The 18611-nt window shown below is 44.6% G+C and overlaps 1 protein-coding gene across 1 annotated transcript; it reads right to left on the bottom strand.

Annotated features, from left to right (window-relative positions):
* Positions 1-629: 629 nt before the first annotated feature.
* Positions 630-14252, bottom strand: ATP6V1E1 (ATPase H+ transporting V1 subunit E1). The gene is made up of 9 exons (XM_065943269.1): positions 14098-14252; positions 12531-12596; positions 11347-11456; positions 10899-10965; positions 5657-5746; positions 5035-5103; positions 3044-3138; positions 2043-2130; positions 630-1159 (listed from the first exon to the last, which is right to left on the bottom strand). Exons 1-9 carry the CDS (start codon positions 14128-14130, stop codon positions 1097-1099), a joined length of 681 nt encoding a protein of 226 aa, XP_065799341.1. The 5' UTR covers positions 14131-14252; the 3' UTR covers positions 630-1096.
* Positions 14253-18611: the final 4359 nt, after the last annotated feature.

Consider the following 18611-nt stretch of genomic DNA (forward strand, 5'->3'; position numbering starts at 1 on the left):
GGGGTCGCAAAGAGTCAGACACGATTGAGTGACTGAATTGAACTGAATTCTGAGTAAGTAACTTAGTTCATCCTAGCACTGATGTGGGGAAAAGCAGGATTGTATTTTAGTTTAAGGGGACCACAACAACTGTCCCAAGGCTGGGGATCCCCCAGCCCCACACCCTCCACCCGCACAGTCCTGTGTGACGTGAATGCCGGGAGCTGTGAGGAGACAGCGCGTCCTCCCAGCTGCGTCCACTCAGGACAAAGCTACACTTGAGTCAATTCAGGTCGTTCTGAGGGTGGAGAACAGACGCCTCATCTTCCGGTCAAACAGCGTTTTAAGTCTTGGTGCCCCAAACACACATTAGCTGCGCCCCGCCAGGCCCATGCCGCCTCCTGTCTGATGCTGCCAGATCCACCACACCTCCTTCATCACCTGTCAGCCCCTCCAGAGGCCAGCAGACCCTGGCCAGTTTCCGCTGGGAGGGTGCCTCTCGGTGAGTTCGGTAAAAAGGAGCAGAGGAAGAGAGGGAGCTGCTGGTGGTCAAACACTGCCGGGCTGTGGCTCCTGCATTCCTGGTCACTCCCTGCATTCCAGGTCACTCGGTACACGTCGCAGCCCATGTGCAATAAACTACAGTGACATCCACCTCCACGTTGTGTTTTAATAAATAGAGCAGATTCATGGAATAGACCTTAAAATCACATTTACAGACTACTTCCAGGTCCAAACACATAGGCGAGAAGCTGCTGTTGCTGCTGGAAGGGATGAGGCCCACATGCACTGGAGGACTGAATCTTACCACCCCACCGCCTATAGGCTGGATGGTGGAGCCCAGGATAGCAGGAGGTGTGGGACACGCATGCACCCACACCTGGCCCTGCAACTGTGAGCTACAGAATGGTGGGAAGTTGTGCTACTTTGAGACAAGCTAGAGGAAGGTTTCCTATTGTACTAACTGAGACTCCCATCATTACCATCAGTCAGAGAATGTTAGCTACAGAAGAGCATCCACTGAGAAATAAGGGCAGAGGACAGCAAAGAGGAAGCTATCAGGCCATCTCGTTTCTTCCAGTGTCGGAAGCATCCACGTCACGCACCTCTTTCTGGTTTAGTCCAAAAACTTCCTGTTGGTATTTGCACCAAACAAGGCTCCCCGCACTTCAGGCATCATCTGTGAAGAGTGGAGAACTTCTGTGAGGCAATGTGGCCTGGCAAGGACCCACCTGAGCCTCAGCCACAGCCAACAGGCTGAACTGGAAGTCACAGGGCAAGGTCATCCCAGCAGAGGCCGAGAGTGATGTTACAATCACATCTGTGGGGTTCAGGCCACTGCTCAGTGGGGAAAAAGAAGTGACAGAAGTCACCACCATCTGGGGCTTCCATCGTGTTCTGACATGGGCAGAAGAGGTGACGCGCTCTCAACAGACAGAGCACCCACCCTGTGCGGAGTAGAAAACTGCTAAGGCAGGTAGGTGCCTCGGCATCCACAGAAGCAACTGGAAAGCCCCAAAGGCCCACGCTCAGAACAGTGGCTGCCATCCGCACGTGGTCAATGCCACCTTGGAAATGGAATTTTCAGTGTACCTTCTTTTACAAATTTAGCCTCATGTGCCTGGTGGTTAAGCAGACCGCACCCCTGGAAAAGGCCCCACACTTGCTTTCTGCAAACACGGCAACACTTTAAAGAGCCTGGTGCCCTGTGGCAATTCCTCTAAGAAGCAGCGACTTGATTCCTGTCACTCCTGCAGAGGTGTGGGGTTCTAGGGCCTTTGTTAAGCATTCACAGTTAAGCATCTCTTAAGCACCTCCTGATACATCTCACATATAGTGAGATCCTAGACAGACAAAGCCCTTGTTCTAACCCCAAGCCCACCCTCGTGTACATGGTATCATCTCAGCAAATGACACTGAATGCCAAAACCTCCATTCCTTTTAAGAAAATGTCCAAAAACATACAAAGAGCAACAAATCTCAAATACCAACCAACCACACGTTCTCCGCACCACCTCAAAGTAACCACAGGCCAGCCGACTGAGAAGTGCCCCCACACTCACCTGCTGAGCTATGAGGTCCAGCCGACTTTCGAGTGTGTTAGACACCTTGATCTTGCGGTCCCCGTTATAGATCTCAACACCGCCGGCTCTACAAAGAACACAGGAAAGAACCATGTGTATAGATCTAAGGAAAACAGACAGGTGGTGCAGTTACCTTCTTCCTCTTGAGTAGTGGCCAATAAACATACATAGTCAACTTGAAACTGTAACTCGTCCCAAGTGACTATGTGCCAATTTCCCTTTGTTAATTCCAACAACTTGCCCCTCCCTAACAGAAGAAAAGGGGAATTTTGTCTCCATTTGCCCATCAACAGCCCTAGTCCTCAGCTGATCCAGGCTCCAGTCTGCAAACTCCTCAGGGGTGAAGTGTCTGTTTAATTCTGGAGTAGATGCTGTGACATCCAGGGTATGCACTGTCTGACTTTTCTAAGTGTCCAGACTCAAAGGGAACAGCGGCTCTGACTGGAACCTGCTATTTACCAGACCTCAAACTGTTCTCCACCCGCCACTAATTACCCATCAGTAGAGTGGCTTTGGATCCTGAGCCCTGGGTCAGCTCTGCATAGACGTTACCTCACTGCAGCTGCCAAGAGCTGGAAAGCTACAAGGGAACAATGCCCTGGCCTCCCTGTCCAGGAGCTCCTGTGGCCAATCCCACTGCACCCAGCATCAGTAGAAGCACCACGAATGCTCAGTCCACACCATGGAGTCCATTAGCCAGACATGGCTACTTTCCTGGCCAGAGAGAGCCATCCCCTTTCTCAGCATCTATTCATATGTGGACTGAGCTTCAAGTTCTGGGTACAAAATCTGTTCTACTTCTTGGCAGGATGAACCATTAAAAAGCTGGTTCACAGCGGGAGACCAATAGGCGCTGACAGGAGGCACAAAAGAGTGGGGTCACACCGCCCTCCAGCGCACTGAGCTCAGAGGAAGGTCCAGTGTATGGCTATTCATGCAACCAGAGCCACTTGCATGTTAAAAGCAGAAACACTCCTTACATTTCCTCGGGCAGGTAGGCCTCCTGATCAATCTGGACATCAACGTCTCTTTTGGTTGCTACTTTGTACACAGGGATTGCTTTTTGCACTGCAGCCTAGAAAAACAAAAAAACACAGAGGTTTCATCAAAAACTATGCAGGAACCACAGGAGATGTGAGTTCGATCCCTGGGTTGGGAAGATCCCCTGGAGGAGTAAACTGCAACCCATTCCAGTATTCATGCCAGGATAATTTCATGAACAGAGGAGCCTGTTGGGCTACAGTCCATGGAGTCATAAAAAGTCAGACACGAATGAGCAACTTGACCACATACACAGAACAGTTATCCTCAAAACCAACAATCTATACAAGCAAAGATATTCCTACTTATTTTTCCAAGTAAAAGAACAGATGTATTGCTGGTGGTAATGTGAAATGGTGCAGTTGCTGTGGAAAATGGTACTATAGTCCCTCAAAGAATTAAGCACAGAATTAGCACAGGATCCAGCCAGTCTACCTCTGGATATCCATCCAAAGGAAATGAAAGAGACCGTATGTGTGTTACACCCATGTTCACAGCATCATTATGAACATTCAAATGGTAGAAACCACCCAGGTGTCTATAAACACAAATGAGTATAATAAAATGTGGTCCATATATTCAGCCGTAAAAAAGGAATTTCCAACTCTGGCTACACCATCAATAATCCTTGAAGACAATATGGCAAGTGAAGTAAGCTCATCACCAAAGGACAGGCTTTGTATGATTCCTCTTACACAGGCACCAGAGTAGCCGTGTGATACAGACAGGAGCAGGATGTGGCTGCCAGGGGCTCATGCAGATGCTGTTCAGTTTGGAAGAGGGAAAGTTCTGGAGAAGGACGGTAGAGAAGGACAGTTGTAGAAGAGCAAACGTACTTAAAGCACAGAACTGTATGCTTAAAACTGGTAACAATGGTAAATTTCATGCACTTTTTACCACATTTTAAAAAGGAGGGAGCTGGGGGAAGGGGTACAGGATAGATGGAAGAGGTTCTAACCTGACCAAAGGTAGCACCAGGTGTAGGTTCCAGCAAGACACGAATAACATCATGAAGGAACTTTAGTCTTTTTCTGATTCTATTACCAGTTGAACAGATGTACACATACACTGAACTCTTCCTACTCCTCAGATCTCACACAGTGCCACCACGGAGAGCAAATGCCACTCTGGCGGCACCCAGCCCCAGCAGCTTCACAGTGACGCCCACCAAGGTGCACTGCCCCACATCTAGGTGGGTGGCCCAAGCCGGGCTCCGGGCCCCTGGCACGGCTCATTAATTCACAGTGGAGATAAGAATGAACACTGTTCCCCACCTGGCAGTTTGCTTGCTTAGGAGACAAGTGACTTGGGGCAACCACAAACGTATCGTGTGTTAAAAATGTAGTCACTAAGGGACTAAGCTCTCTCAACCTTGCCTGACCACAAGCTACAGGGAAGAACGACCTAAACTGAATAGCTGGCACATAATCAGAGCTGGGGGGGTTACAACCTAAGGACCCTTCTGTTGCCACGTGTGCCTGCCGTGGCCTTGATCCTCTCCAGGGCCAAGGTCTCCCCCCTTAAGACGGGATACAGAGAAGCTCCTCAACACTGGCCTCCGGGAGTGATGCTGTGTCGTCACTTTGCTGGTACCTACTTTCCTCCTCCAGGTGTAGGACAGTATTAAGTTAGCACTAAGCCCTGCTGCTCTGGGAGCATGCCAGTTCTAAGTGGTCTTGCCTATCCTTGGCTCCAATCCGGTAGGTACAGTTCTGAACTGAATTAACTGGTATTACAAGACCTTCAGGAAGGGAGGAGGGTACTACACAGCAGGCAGTGTGGTTTCTTTGAGACAGTAAACCAGAGGCTTGGGTACACTGAGGTCAGCATCTCCAACAAGTTAAAACTCTTCCAATCTCCATGGTTGAGCTGTCATTTCATACCCAACATGTTGATCTTTAAAAAGAAAAAGGATTTTTTCAAACTTTACCTTCACCAGAGGGAAATCCTGTTTCCTGCAGCGAACAATCATCCGGGGCTCCAGCAACTGGTACAAACCCTATTAAAGCACAAACAGATGCAACAGCAAAAACTATAAAGCAACAGCGAACAGAATGTCTTTGTAATTCTCTCAGCGTTGGGGGGAAAAGTCCTAAGTTTCCCCAAAGAGGGCCTACACAGCACAATAACATGGCAAGACTCTGGTGTCACAAACCAGATAAATATACCCAATGCTCTAGTGATGGGAACAAAATACAACTAGGTTGAGGACAAATACTGTTATTTAAACAGCCGAGCAGGAAATAAAATTTATACAGCCCATGGTCTAAACCTCAATACCTAAAACAAGCATTTCAGTGGTGAAGTAAAATTAGGAAGGTTTATCGTTGGGGGTTACAGAGAACCAATAAAAAGATATCAGTCTCATTCAACCTGCGAGACACCACCATCCTTCCAACCATCTCCTCCTAGACAAGGCAAAGAGCCAAGATGAGAACACGCAGGAGTTGTGTGTTCACAAATGACACAGGAGGGGCACAGCTGGCTTCTCTCACGCTGTGTCAGTCCTGCAGGTGCACGCCATCTGTGGTACCTCTGACCCACAGACTTACCTGGAGAACTAGTCCGTCCAGCAGCACTTGGTACCTGGTTGCATCTTTTACCACTTTGCTGAGTCTCTGTTTTGCTTCATTTAGTAGGTCCTGCAAAGGGTGGAAAACAAAAGTTATCCAAGCACCTGGGTATTCAGCTCAGAACCCACATGGGGCTGGCCCCAGCTTGTGTCCAATCAGTTTTCACTTTGTGGCTGTGTTTTCACTCCACAAACATTCTCTGAGGTGTACAGTAAAGCAGATGCTGTGCTAAGGACACAGATACACAAAAGAAGCACCACCTCAGCTCTCAGGGAGCCCAGGCTCTAGCAGAAGAGCCCTACTGACTGACACAGAAATACATGATACAGACTGGAAAAGCAAGTTTCAACATTAAGACAGTCATTTAAGATGGTTCTGTTTTTTATTTAGAAAAAAAAGTCTCTGAACAGAGGACAAAGTGTCATCAATGTTTACCTGTAAGAAGGCTGGACTATCAATGATTTCAATTTTATGTTAAGTTTGTATTTTCTAATCTGTAACTAACACTTCTTTAACAGGAACAGGAATCTCACATGGTTGTAAAGAACACACTGGAAATTACTCTGTAAGTGATAAGCCTGTATGGGTTTACCTACTAAAAGTGGAGCCAGGTAGAGATAATACCCCTCAGTTCCACTGCTGTCCACCCAACACTGTCAGGTACATTCCATCCCAGGAAGTTTTCCACTCACCTACTCTACTGAACACAATCTCTAGAATGATTGTGGGGGATTAAAAGAGGAGAGGGAAGGTACATGCTCACCTACAGACCAATCAGAATTTGGGAAGTGAGGGTGGAGAGAAGGAAGTGGTTCTGAGTGAGTCACCCTTGACCCCACCACTTTCCAGGAACCACTGCCAAGCACTTTAAGCCTTCAGAATCTAGGAAGCTTATGGTACAAAGATTTACAGCATTTCTGTTATACGACATCTGGCTGAAACCTCAGCCCCTCCTCACCAAGAGCTCCCTCAATCAAGTTTCTTTATGCTAGAACTGACCATCCACACTGGTCAAGCAGGTAAGGATGGGCAGGGGAGTTTGGAGACAGCCTTCCACTGTGAGAATCAAGTAAACCTCTGAAGAGCAGTGAAGCCATTTATAAAAATAACCCACTATGAAAAATCTGGAAATGGGTAAATAAGTCTTAATACTGCCCACAACTACAATCAAGGGCATAAGAAGTTGAAAAAAACTGAACTCCAGCTAAGAAAGCTAAAACCTAACTGAAATAAATTGTATTATCCCCGATCTAGAGCATTCCTGTTCACTGAACAGACGTGCCCTACAGGTGAGGCTGGTAATGTTACCAGCCATCAATACTCCATTGATACTCTGATTCTAAACTCAACTTCTGGCTGTAGCTTGACGCCTCATGGAGAGAGGTGTAAGTTACTGCCTTTACCTCTCAGCCTACAGATCAGTAATTTATTTTTGAGAGTTGTCCACCTGAACCTGACTCTAGGTTCCTGAAAATTTAGGACTATGCTCCTAGAAAGCAAGAAACTAAAACCTGATTATGATGACAACAGAACCATGTTTCCTTGGTCCTTCCAGGTGTGAACAGTCAGCTGGCCGTGAGTCAGCACCGGAAAGCTCTACTTCAGGGACCAACAAATAGGAATTTTTAAAAGTTACTTGTGTTCTTTATCTCCCAACAACAGTAACAGTACCTTACAAGGTGTGAGGTTTAGGAAGTGACAGGAGAAAACTGTCAGTTACCTATTCTGCATGAGGCACTATACAGTCACTTTTCCTACATGAACCTTCAGGTGTATGCTTTCCCCATTCTATTAGAAATGAAAGGTTCAAAGAGGTTAAAAAATGTACCCACCAAACAGCAGACAGTGGTGAAATAAAAACTCATACCTCACAGGGATTCCAAAGTTTGGGCTCTTATACTGGGAAACATCAGGGAGGCAGGGGAACAAGGTCAAGAGTAGGGAAGAATAACCAAAGGATGATGCACTGTGGGCAGCAGAGCTCGCCTGTTTGCTACCATGTCTTTCCATCTGTTGTCCCCATGCTTTTCTAGCCAACTGTTTGACAAATCCCCTGCCTTTCATAGTTTGATTCTATGAGCAAAGCTGGAAAAATAAATGTTTTAAAAGAGGAAAATGCACTGCAATATGGACATGTTGCCCTATCCCCATCATCTCATTGTCTCTTGGGGTTTGTTACTGCTAAACCGAAGAGTACCCAATGGCACAATGTTAGGCTTCAAAGGCCTGAGGAAACAAGTACTTTAGAACAATTTAATTAGAGAAACATTTATTTTCATAAAATTCTCCTAATTAGCAAAACAAAAGCTCATGTTGTGTTGCATGTTACAGAATAACTGCATTTGCTATCTATCAAAATGCTAACAGTTCAACAAAACAAGAAAAAAATAAAAGAGTTCTGTCCCTGGGCTTCTCCTTATTCTCTTCCCACATGACTGCCTACCCCGTGTGTCCTTAGCAATGTCTTGTTTTCCTGTCTGTTAAGCTCGAGGTTTCTCAGGTTGTTGCCTGACACTGGAATTCTACATCCACAATGGTGATGAGCTCATCCACACACACAGACTGGGCTTGTGAGCGGTCTATATGCCAGTCCCAACCTCTTTCCCAAGCTCACCTGGTCTTCTGAAGCCATTCAAATGCCAAGATTCATCACATTGTCCACCTGCTATTCCTCCTGTATTTACCATTGCCTAACCAGGCACCTAACCTGGTAAGAAAACCTTAAGTCTTTTTTGACTCCTCAGTCACCAAGTCCTACAGACTGCAGTGTTTAAGAATCTGTGGACAAGGCCCTGGCCTTCTCTTAATGACCACTGCTGCCATCTGGTCTAGGCCTCTCTGCTTCTTGACCTTCAGATCAAAGTTAAGCCATAACCTCATTTTCTCTCCCTACATCACTAGTTCTCTTTCTCCAACACAAACCTAATCCTACAACAGTACTTCTCAGCATGCTCCTTAGACGCCCTGCAACAAGATTACTCTGGGCTGTTTATGCCCGATGAGAACAGCAAAATCTCTGGAAAATGGGGCCTGGAGTTTGCATTTTAACAAGGCCCTCCATGAGATCTCCATGCCTATTAAAAGTTAAGAGAAAAGGTCAAAGGATACCTTCCACACTCTTGAGTAGGCATTCAAGTCTAACCAAACCCTGGTGTCTCTCCAGCCTCAGCTCCTATATTCCTTGCTCTGCCAGACAATTCCATTTCCTGTTCGTGTTGTCAATTCCTGGTTTTGGTTCATGCTGCTCTCTCCAATTCCAAGCTCTGACTGACTTAATTCTTCATGGTCACGCTCAAAGGCTGTAGTGCAGATACAGTCTTTTGTCTCGACTCCTACAGGAGTGAGCAACACAAAACCCTGCAGCCCACACAGCTGCCTCCCTCAGGGGAACCTGCTCATCAGGAAATGAAAACAGGTGAGTGAAAACTGAAAGATCAAGTTGGTACTGAAAGCAGAAAGACATCTGGGTGTAAGAGTTTTGGAAGCAGATAAACCCTGGCTAGTGTGTGCTGCTGTGCTGGTGCTGTGCTTAGTCGTGTCCGACTCTTTGCGACTCCATGGACTGTAGCCCGCCAGGCTCCTGTGTCCATGGGGATTCTCCAGGCAAGAGTACTGGAGGAGGTTGCCATGCCCTCCTCCAGGTGATCTTCCCAACCCAGGGATTGAATTCAGGTCTCCCACATTGCAGGTGGATTCTTTTATTACAGTCTGAGCCACCAGGGAAGCCCCTGGCTACTCCGGGGTCTATTAAGCATTAAGGGAGTTACTTTTTTCTTTACTGGAGTATAATTGTGTTTACAATGTTTTGTTAGTCTCTGCTATATGTTATAGGATTCTGCTAGTTTCTGCTGTTATGTTATAGTGTGAACTCACATTTGAGACACCCTGGCAGACATTTCCATCTGGAAGCTTCCTGACCCCTCAAAGCAGGTCCAAAGTGATCTGATTGTTGTTCTTAAGAGTCTGCTCTCCTGACTTCCTATTTCATTAATGGAACCACCCCTCTTCCAGGCAGCCAGGCCTGAAATTCAGGATTTTGTATCAGCCTTAAAAGAGGCAGCAGCAGATCAATCCACAGTCAATGTCCAGTGTCCTCCTATAAAATGCATCACCACTGACAACCCTCTCAGGCCTTGCTGCCATCACACTAGTCATGTGACAAGACCAGCATCTTAAGATATTTGTGTTTCTTTAGTCATCTAAGATGGTATGTCTTCTACTTAGTCAAGTTTTATATTTCTAGTTATACAGCTTTTCCACATTGGGCCTATTCATTAACATTTATTCCTAATTAGTTACTGCTGGCATGTGGAAAACCTATCAATTTCTGTATATTCTCTTTGTAGCTGGTCACCATCTTGAAGTAATTACTAGTTCTTAAGTGTTTTTCGGGTGTTATTTTTTTAGTATATAATCGTAGCATCAAAAAGATAAGTTTCTTCCTTCCCAATATTTATCTAACTCATCTCTCCATTTGTTAAGAAGTCTAGGGCCTCCGTGACAACACTATGAGTAACAGTGCATATAGAAGCATCTGTGATTGGTTTCTGAATTTTTCTTTTTTGGTCATGCAATGTGGCTTGCAGGTTCTTAGATCCGATAGGAGATTGAACCCATGCCCCCTGCAGTGGAAGTCTGGAGACCTAACCACTGGACAAACAGGAATTCCTTGATTTCTGAATCAATTCAAATTCCTTCAGGCTGGCTGACCTAAGTGTATGTTTCTGCCCTGTCCTTTGGATGACAATACTTTTCAGATGGTTCTGTGTCTAACCTCTTCCCTGTTATATTTAGTCTACATACTTATGAACTTACATCATGAATCCTATATATGATATTCTTCATAAAATAAAATGAAAACTTCAACACCCTTCTACTGAAAGCACTCAAAAGTTCCTCACACGCACTCAGGGCCCCTATGTTACTCCATTCAGGCTTTCCAGCCTCAAGTCCCCATCACCCTCAGACATTCTATGGTCCTCCATCATGAGTCATGTGATCCAGAAGAGTCTATACGGTGTCAGAGCAGTGAGTCCTTGAAAATGGGACACATATCTTTTTCATTTCTTTATTTATTACAATATCTAGTGTAGTGATTTGCTAACCAAAGGTTTTCTCTCTAAAAATCATTAATCAAGTCCTTAATCCAATATGAACTAGTGAATTCTCAGTAATAGACAAACATTTTATAATACTATAACTAAAGGGACTAATTACTCACTGTGATAAGGTCATCTCTCGCTCTGAGGACTTTAAGCCTCGCTTGATTCATCAAATTGGACATCTGACTGCAACAAGCATGGAAAAGTATCATCACTAGAGCTGCAGAGGAAAAAATGTACAAGCTTCTCCAGATACACAAATACCTTTCTCTGTATGGACCCAAATAGAACTCCCTGAAATACATGCAGTGGTTTATACCCACCTATTCTCAAATATTACGAAATATTTCTTGAGTGCTTACCAAGTGGCAAGACTTTATCAGTTATTTCAACTGTATCTTTCAGTAATCCAGTAAGGTTTCCATGTTCCCAAGTGAGGAAAGGGAAGTTAAGCAATGTGACTGAGGTTAGATAAGCAGTGAGTGGTCCAGGTAAAACCAGAACCTATATCTCCTGACCCCAGTGCACCTGCTGGACCCTCTTGGCCCAGTGATTTTCAAAGCTCACATTTTCTTCTGCTGCTCAATCTGCTTTTCTTTCTTCTCATAATATTCCATAATCTTCAGTCTTTGGGTTTGCACAAGACGACCTTTCTCAATGTTGAACTCTTCTTCTGCCTACCAAAAAATTAATTATTATTTCATTATACAGACTTGATTTTATTTTAAGCTGCTGGTGACCAGGGTATTTGCTTAAATTCACTTTATTCTGTATCTAAAACTAAAAAGTGTTATGACTCATCTCCAAAAATTACTCCTCATTCCTTTTATTCAAAAGGAAAGATCAGTGATTTTTATCATAAATGAAGCCAAAGAGTAAAAATTTAATCAAGAATAATAGTACCTACAAACAAATTTACAAAGTATATAATCAGAAGATTCTGTATATGAAAAAGACAGAATTTGGAGTTAGAAGATCTGAGTTACTATCTAAAAAATTTGGTCAAGTAATCTCAGTCTAAGTGTCTTCCCTTAAAAAATAAAAATAATATTCTATCCTTGTCGTTCAAAATCTAACAGTCCTTTTAAAATGATGAACTATATAAATTTGAGTTATTAGTTTTTTTAGTGTTAATTATTGAGTAGTCACTTTTTACAAAGGCTATCTCAGTGTGTCAACTGTCTATGATTTTCAGGCAGTAAGAAATTATGACTTTGGAAGTTAGTTACTCATTCAGATGTCCAATGCTTTGCACAGCTACTGGAACCTTCATGTTCTAAAATAAATGCCTAACAGCTTTTATCACACCTATCACAGGAAAGAAGTACAGATGATGGTGTCATATGAGATAAGACTGCTTTAAAATAAAAATGCATTTAGCAGCTGAAACAAAAGCGCTATTATTTGTCCCAGAGAGAAATAAGGAAACTAGTTATACAAGAAACTGCAGCACTCAGATGGTCATCAAAATTATTAAACATGCAACAAGGATATAGCGTACACCACAGGGAAATATAGCCATTATTTGTACTACTGCAGAATAAATTAAAAGAACAATGAAAATTAAGTATTAGATGGTACATTCTGGCCTATTTTGATTATATCTAGAGAAAAGAAAAAATTTACATAACGCATAGACATACTGTGCAACTCAAAATTGCTCTGTTAAGCAATGTTATTCAGTACTAATTAGGAAAGGAAGACCATGTCAAACTCTGGTAACTTCTTTAACCTAGACAGTGGAATCTCACCTTTGCATCAATTTCTTCTGCTTTCTCATTGGCTTCTTGTTCAATAAAAGCCATCATGTGCTTAATCTAGAAGAAGGAAAAGGTTCTTTTATTTTTGAATGACAAGAAAATATATCTTTTCTGATTCATTCAACAATCATTTACTGAAGTGTGTTTCCCTTCTCAGGTAATGTTGCAATGTTGTAACAAATCCAATATAGACTTTGAAAATGGTCCACATCCGAAAAAACACACAAAGTCTTTAATAGGAAATAAATACAGTAATAAGTAAATATAGTTTATAAATGCTAAAAGACACTGGCCTCTGGAGGTAAACCCTGGTTCAAACCTGCATTATCTGCCTTTATCACTCCTGATGGATCCTCTGCGACTAGATCTGACTAGATCAGCACAGCCTAGAGCAAAACACTCATTTTAACCCCCATCAGAGAAGGCCGTTTACAGTCAACAGGAACACACCGTGCCTCTGGGAGTTCCGACAAGAGAAAGTCACCTGCTTCAGGACATTTAACTCCACCCCTAAGACAGAAAAATCTGCCGTTAAATTACACTTTTCTTCTTCCTGCTAAATCTACTCGGTTTTACCCTTTTGCAATCAAATTCCTTTGCAGATTTGCTGAAATAAATGACCATACTCCTCAGACAGGAAAGCAACACAGACAAATACAGTGGGGGAAGGAATCTGGACACCCAGGGTTTCTACGCGTCTGGTCTGCCCCGGTCACTGCTGAGAATTACGGGGAGCGCAGGGGGCGCCCTGATGGAGACCCCGCGGAGCGTGTAGGGGTACAGGCCATGCATTTCTCCACTCTTACCGTTTTACAGAAACAAAAGATGCCTTTGGTTTTCACCACGGTTTTACCTTTATAAGATATTTTTCCTGGGGAACCCTTAGCTCTCGCTCTATCCTAATCAGGGGGGAAGAGGGCCGGGGCCGGGCTGTGACCACTACTAGGCTGTGTGGAGGGTACAGCGTCCTTTTCCACAGCGACGCTCAGACGCCGCACGGGCTGACGCTCACGCCCGCACGGCTCCGTAAGCACCTGGTGAAGACGCCTTAACCTTCCTCACAGACGCTGTTCTGGCCGCCTCTGTGATCAGCCGAAGATGCACTTAAAGGGAGACACTCCGCCCTTCTGAGCGCTGATTAAGTAACAAATAAAACAAAGACGTTTCCGAGCAAATGAAAATTTCCAAGGAAGAAACACCGAATTTCTCACATAACAAGACTCACAAGACAGTGAGTGAGCGTTAGTCAGGGTTTTCCTACAAACTTCAGAAAGAAAGGGCCGACTTCCCTAAAAACCGTGGCCTGATGACCCTTCCCCGAAGACCAGGCCTGGACGCTCAACGCCCGCCCACCCCGCGAACGACGAGGCGCCGAGCCAGCGCCGCGACCCCTGGGCCAGCCCCGACCCGAACAGCCCCGCGGCACGCCCACCGCCGACGCCCGGCAGCTGAGACCGGGCCCCAGGAACTGGGGAGGCCTGGCCGACGAGGCCACCGCGGGGCTCCCGCAGGCCGGGGATGCGCCCGCCTGCCTCCTGGAGCCCAGCTTGGCGCTCACCTGCTTCTGCACGTCGGCATCGCTGAGGGCCATGGCGGCAAGCGGCGTGCGACGGCGGACGATCGGCGGGAGCTCAAGCCTAACGCAGGAGACGGGCGAACGGGAGACGAAAGCCGGCGGAGTTCCCCGCCTCCTCGGTTTTGTGATCTCGGCTTCCGGTTCCTGCACAGGACGCCTGGCAGCCCCGCCAGTGGGGAGAGAGCAGCCCGGAAGTCCTGTCCCGCCCCCGTCGTCGACTCGTGACCGCTCTCGGGCTTTTCCCCAGTAGCCGGCTTGGGGGTCGGATGACCTGTTCCCTCTCAGGCGTCTGACTGCTGGCTGAGTCTTGTAGACTATGGTCTTTAAAAACGTTTATTTCTGCCAGCCAGAATTTATTTTACTGTCTCGGCCCTAATGGAAGCAAAAGCGTCAATATTTTACTTATTAACAGGTTTTTAGAGGAGCTTTTTGGAGAAGGGAATGGCAGCCCACCCCAGTATGCTTGCCTGGAGAATTCCATGGACAGAGAAGCCTGGCAGGCTATACAGTTCGTGGGATCGCAAAGAGTCGGACACGACTGAGCGACTAATAGACACACCCCCCCACAGAGGAGCTTTACATTTACAGGAAATTGAGCGCCCCTAAAAACTGGTTCCCGTAATAGTAGCCTTTTTGCCTTTCTGGGGTACATTATATAATTCGTTAGCCAACGCTGATGTGTGGACAAAAGCCTACGGCTTAATCGATTTCCTTAGCTTCCCCTTGTTGCAGATATTCAGCCTCTTCACTGGTGCCAGACTAAATCTCAGAGATAAAGTGATTAAAAAAAAAAATATATATATATATATATATATTTTTTTTTTTTTTTGCATGAAGTAAAAAACTTTTTATTGCTTTGCCAGGAAAGGAGGGGCCACAGCAGGCTAATGCCCTCAAAACTATCTTGCCCTGGAGGGGGTAGTGAGTAGTCTTACAGTGTTCAAGGAGAAGGGTGTGATGAGCCCGTGGACATTGTTCTGATTGGGTGAAGGCTGACATTATCAACCTTTTGGTTTCAACTGGTCTGGGGTCAGTGAGCAGTGGACATGAAACAAGACTGGTTCTAAATTGGGAAAGGAGTATGTCAAGGCTGCACATTGTCACCCTTCTTATTATTTAACTTACATGCAGAGTACATCACAAGAAATGCCAGGCTGAAAGAAGTATAAGCTGGAATCAAGATTGCCAGAAGTAATATCAATAACCTCAGATAGTGATAAAGACTATCTGCCAATGCAGGAAATGCAAGACCAGGTCAGGATGAGATGGTCTTCACTCATTTGGATTGCAATCCCTCCTTTTTATTTTTGGCCACACCATGCAGCATGCAGAGCTTCCCTAACCAGGATGGAACCCATGCTCCCTGTAGTGGAAGCATGACATTCTAACCACTGGACCTCCAGGGAAGTCCTCCTCCTGTTAAGTCCTCCTCTTGTTTATTTTTACAATGTTGTGCAAATACCTGGTGCTGAGGAGTGAGAATAGCAAACATGTCTTGGGACTTCCATGGTGGTTCAGTGACTAAGACTCTGCACTCCCAACGCAGGGGGCCTGCGTTCAACCCCTAGTAAGGGAATGAGATCCCACATGCTGCAATTAAAAAAAAAAAAATCCCGAGTGTCACAACCAAGACGAATCAAATAAATATTAAAAAAAAAAAAAACAAAAAACCTAGTACGTGTCTAGTAACGTATGAAATTAATGTCTGGGACAGATGTGGCACTATCCAGATAACTGCTTTTGTTTTTTGGAAAACAGTGTGCTGATTTTTATGATTATTATTTTCAGACATTAAAAAATACAGAAAAGTACAAAGAATAATTCAAATGTACATGTACCACCATCCAGTTGAGAATCAGCATTTGTCACATTTGCCTTAGGGCTTCTCTTTTTAAATAAAAGATACAGATACACTTAACATTCCCTTTTGTGCAGCTCCCCCCCTCCCCATAAGAACCAGGTAAATAAAGTTCACAGAGTGAAGCAGAAGTGAAAGTTACCAGGAATAACACACCAAGATTAACTAGTCGGTGGTTTTCCAAATTCAATTTCCTCCCATATTAGCTTCGGTCTTGTGAAGAAGTTTTATTAAAACAGCTTTTCAGACAAATTCCAAAAATCCCATTCCCAGATAAGCCTATTTATTTATGTGCTGTCTTGTCTGATTCTTTGTGGTCCTATGGACTGTAGCCTGCCAGGCTTCTCTGCCCATGGCATTTCCCAGGCAAGAATACTGGAGTGGGTTGTCATTTCCTCCTCCAGGGGATCTTCCCGACCCAGATCTCTTTTGGGTACCACGTCTCTTTTGTCTCCTGCATTGGCAGGTGCAGGTTCTTTATCTTATGGCTTCATCCAAATTGCTGACCTAAATTCCTTTCAGGTTAGTCACTTAGAGACGGTTTATATGCTCCTTGTCCAACCTGCTCCCAAGCTAAGGCCTCAGTCTGTGGTTTATTTGTAAACTGAGTCACCAAAATAGACAAGACTTCAGTTTGGCTGCTGGGGAGGACACACAGAGAGAGAAACTAAGGTCATCTGTCTTTGAATGTTGAGGAATTAATTTTAAAAAGAAAAAAATGATGGCAGAAAGTAGTGAAAGTCTAACATAGGTGCTTACATTTTTGTGCCCCTTCCAACCAGTCATCCGCATGGCACAAAGTAATGACCTCTAATTTCTCCCCGGTTTATAACCTCCTGTGGCTCCCATGTGCTCTTGGGGAGCTGCCTGAACCGGCCCTGCCTCCTCACTGATCTCATCACTCCTCTTCCCCTTCTCATCAGTTCAGAGCTTTACTGGTTTGTTCTCAAGTTTTCACCTGAGAAAATCTTTTCCTGCACTTGCCCCTTGGCTTGTTTATCGGTCTTCAAGTCTCAAAACATCCCCTTCTTAGAGAGAGCTTTCCATCGATGCCCTCTCACCTCACTTTTCTACTCCTGTCCCTTGTTTGTTTACTTCAGGATATGCCACAATTATAAGCTTCCCCCCCTTTTTATTTCTATGTTTTTATCTGGTTTTTCAACGAAAGTGTCAGCTTCACAACAGAGACGATGTCATGGTTTTTCCCGGCATCCAGCACACGGCCTGATAGTAGCAGGCATTCAGTAAACAACTTATGAATGAGAATAAATAAAGTGAGTATAATTAGAGTTTAGATTTTATAATCACATCAGGCTGCAGTCTAGGACTCTGTGTCACTTAAGATCTATTTGGAAAAAAAAACCCCAAAACCTCTGAAAATCATGAACTGCTTGTGATTAATTTCTGTAAAAGGATGACATTATTTTACCACTGTTTGCTGAAAAGACTATCCCTTCCCCCATTGATCTCTGTTGCAAAGCAATAAAGGACCATTCTGACCCTTCTATTCAATTCCATTGGCCTCTATGCTATCTTTATGTACATTCAAAAACTTTTTAGAAAAGGGATGAAAACAAACCCTAAAGCTGAAAACAGTCCAAAATTTACCTAACCATGTATCAAATTGGCAACCTACTACACAGAATTATCTTACATGACTTTTTTTGTTTTAATTTACATAGAATGAACTGCATATGATTTCAGACACAGGAGCAGTAAGTAGCAGCGAACAGGAGCTGGAAACAAAGTCTTAGTTTCCTGGACAGGGAGTCCTAACCACTGGACCACAGGGGACAGCAGTTAGGTCTAGAGTCACTAGTCCCTCTCTAACTAGTTAAGAATGAATTTGGGCGAGGAAGAATGTAAAAAGAAAAAGTTTATTGAAAAGAAAAGTACACAGGGAAAGGCACACAGGGGAACTCAGACAGAGAGTAACATGTCTTTGGTTAAGTTTCAATCCTTTATAAGGTGGCAGTTTTCCCAGTCTTTGTCATCCCTCAGGCCAATCATCTCGTTTGTTCCCTCTCAGGTTGATTTGTTTCAGGACCCTCCCTAGGGTTTGCAGGCACACCTCGGTCAAGACAGATCTCAAAGTGAAGGCTTCTGGGAGGAGCAAGACTCACTATGGCCTAGAATTATCCCTTGATTTTTGACCCCAAGGAGCCTTTCAGGGCATGTATCAAGTGTATCACTTGTCCCCCAAAACAGGGGGGGCAGAGATCTCTTAATCCTTTACTCAAAGAGGGTTTTGCCCTTCTTTGTCCTTGCCATATTATTACCCTAACTATTGCTATGACTGTTGTTACTTCCATTTTGGAGGGCAAACAGGAGGCTGATTGTAAATCCCTCTGCTGGAGCCCACCTCTCTCTCATCTCAGGGAAGGCAAACAGGAGACTAGTTTTAAGTAGATAATCTGAAGCCCAATTCTTTCTGCCTCATGAAATGCAAATAGGAGGCCAGTTGTAAATGTCAAACCTGGAGCCCATCTATCTCCTACCTCACATAGACTTATGATGTACAATTAGATGAGTCCTGACACCTGTGTGACCACCATACTATGAAGACTATTATCATCACCCTAGTGAGAGCTCTTTTCTAGTCAATCCCACACTCTGAGGCAACAGTGCTGATTTCTAT

Source organism: Muntiacus reevesi, chromosome 1, assembly GCF_963930625.1.
Source record: "Muntiacus reevesi chromosome 1, mMunRee1.1, whole genome shotgun sequence".
NCBI lineage: Eukaryota > Metazoa > Chordata > Mammalia > Artiodactyla > Cervidae > Muntiacus > Muntiacus reevesi.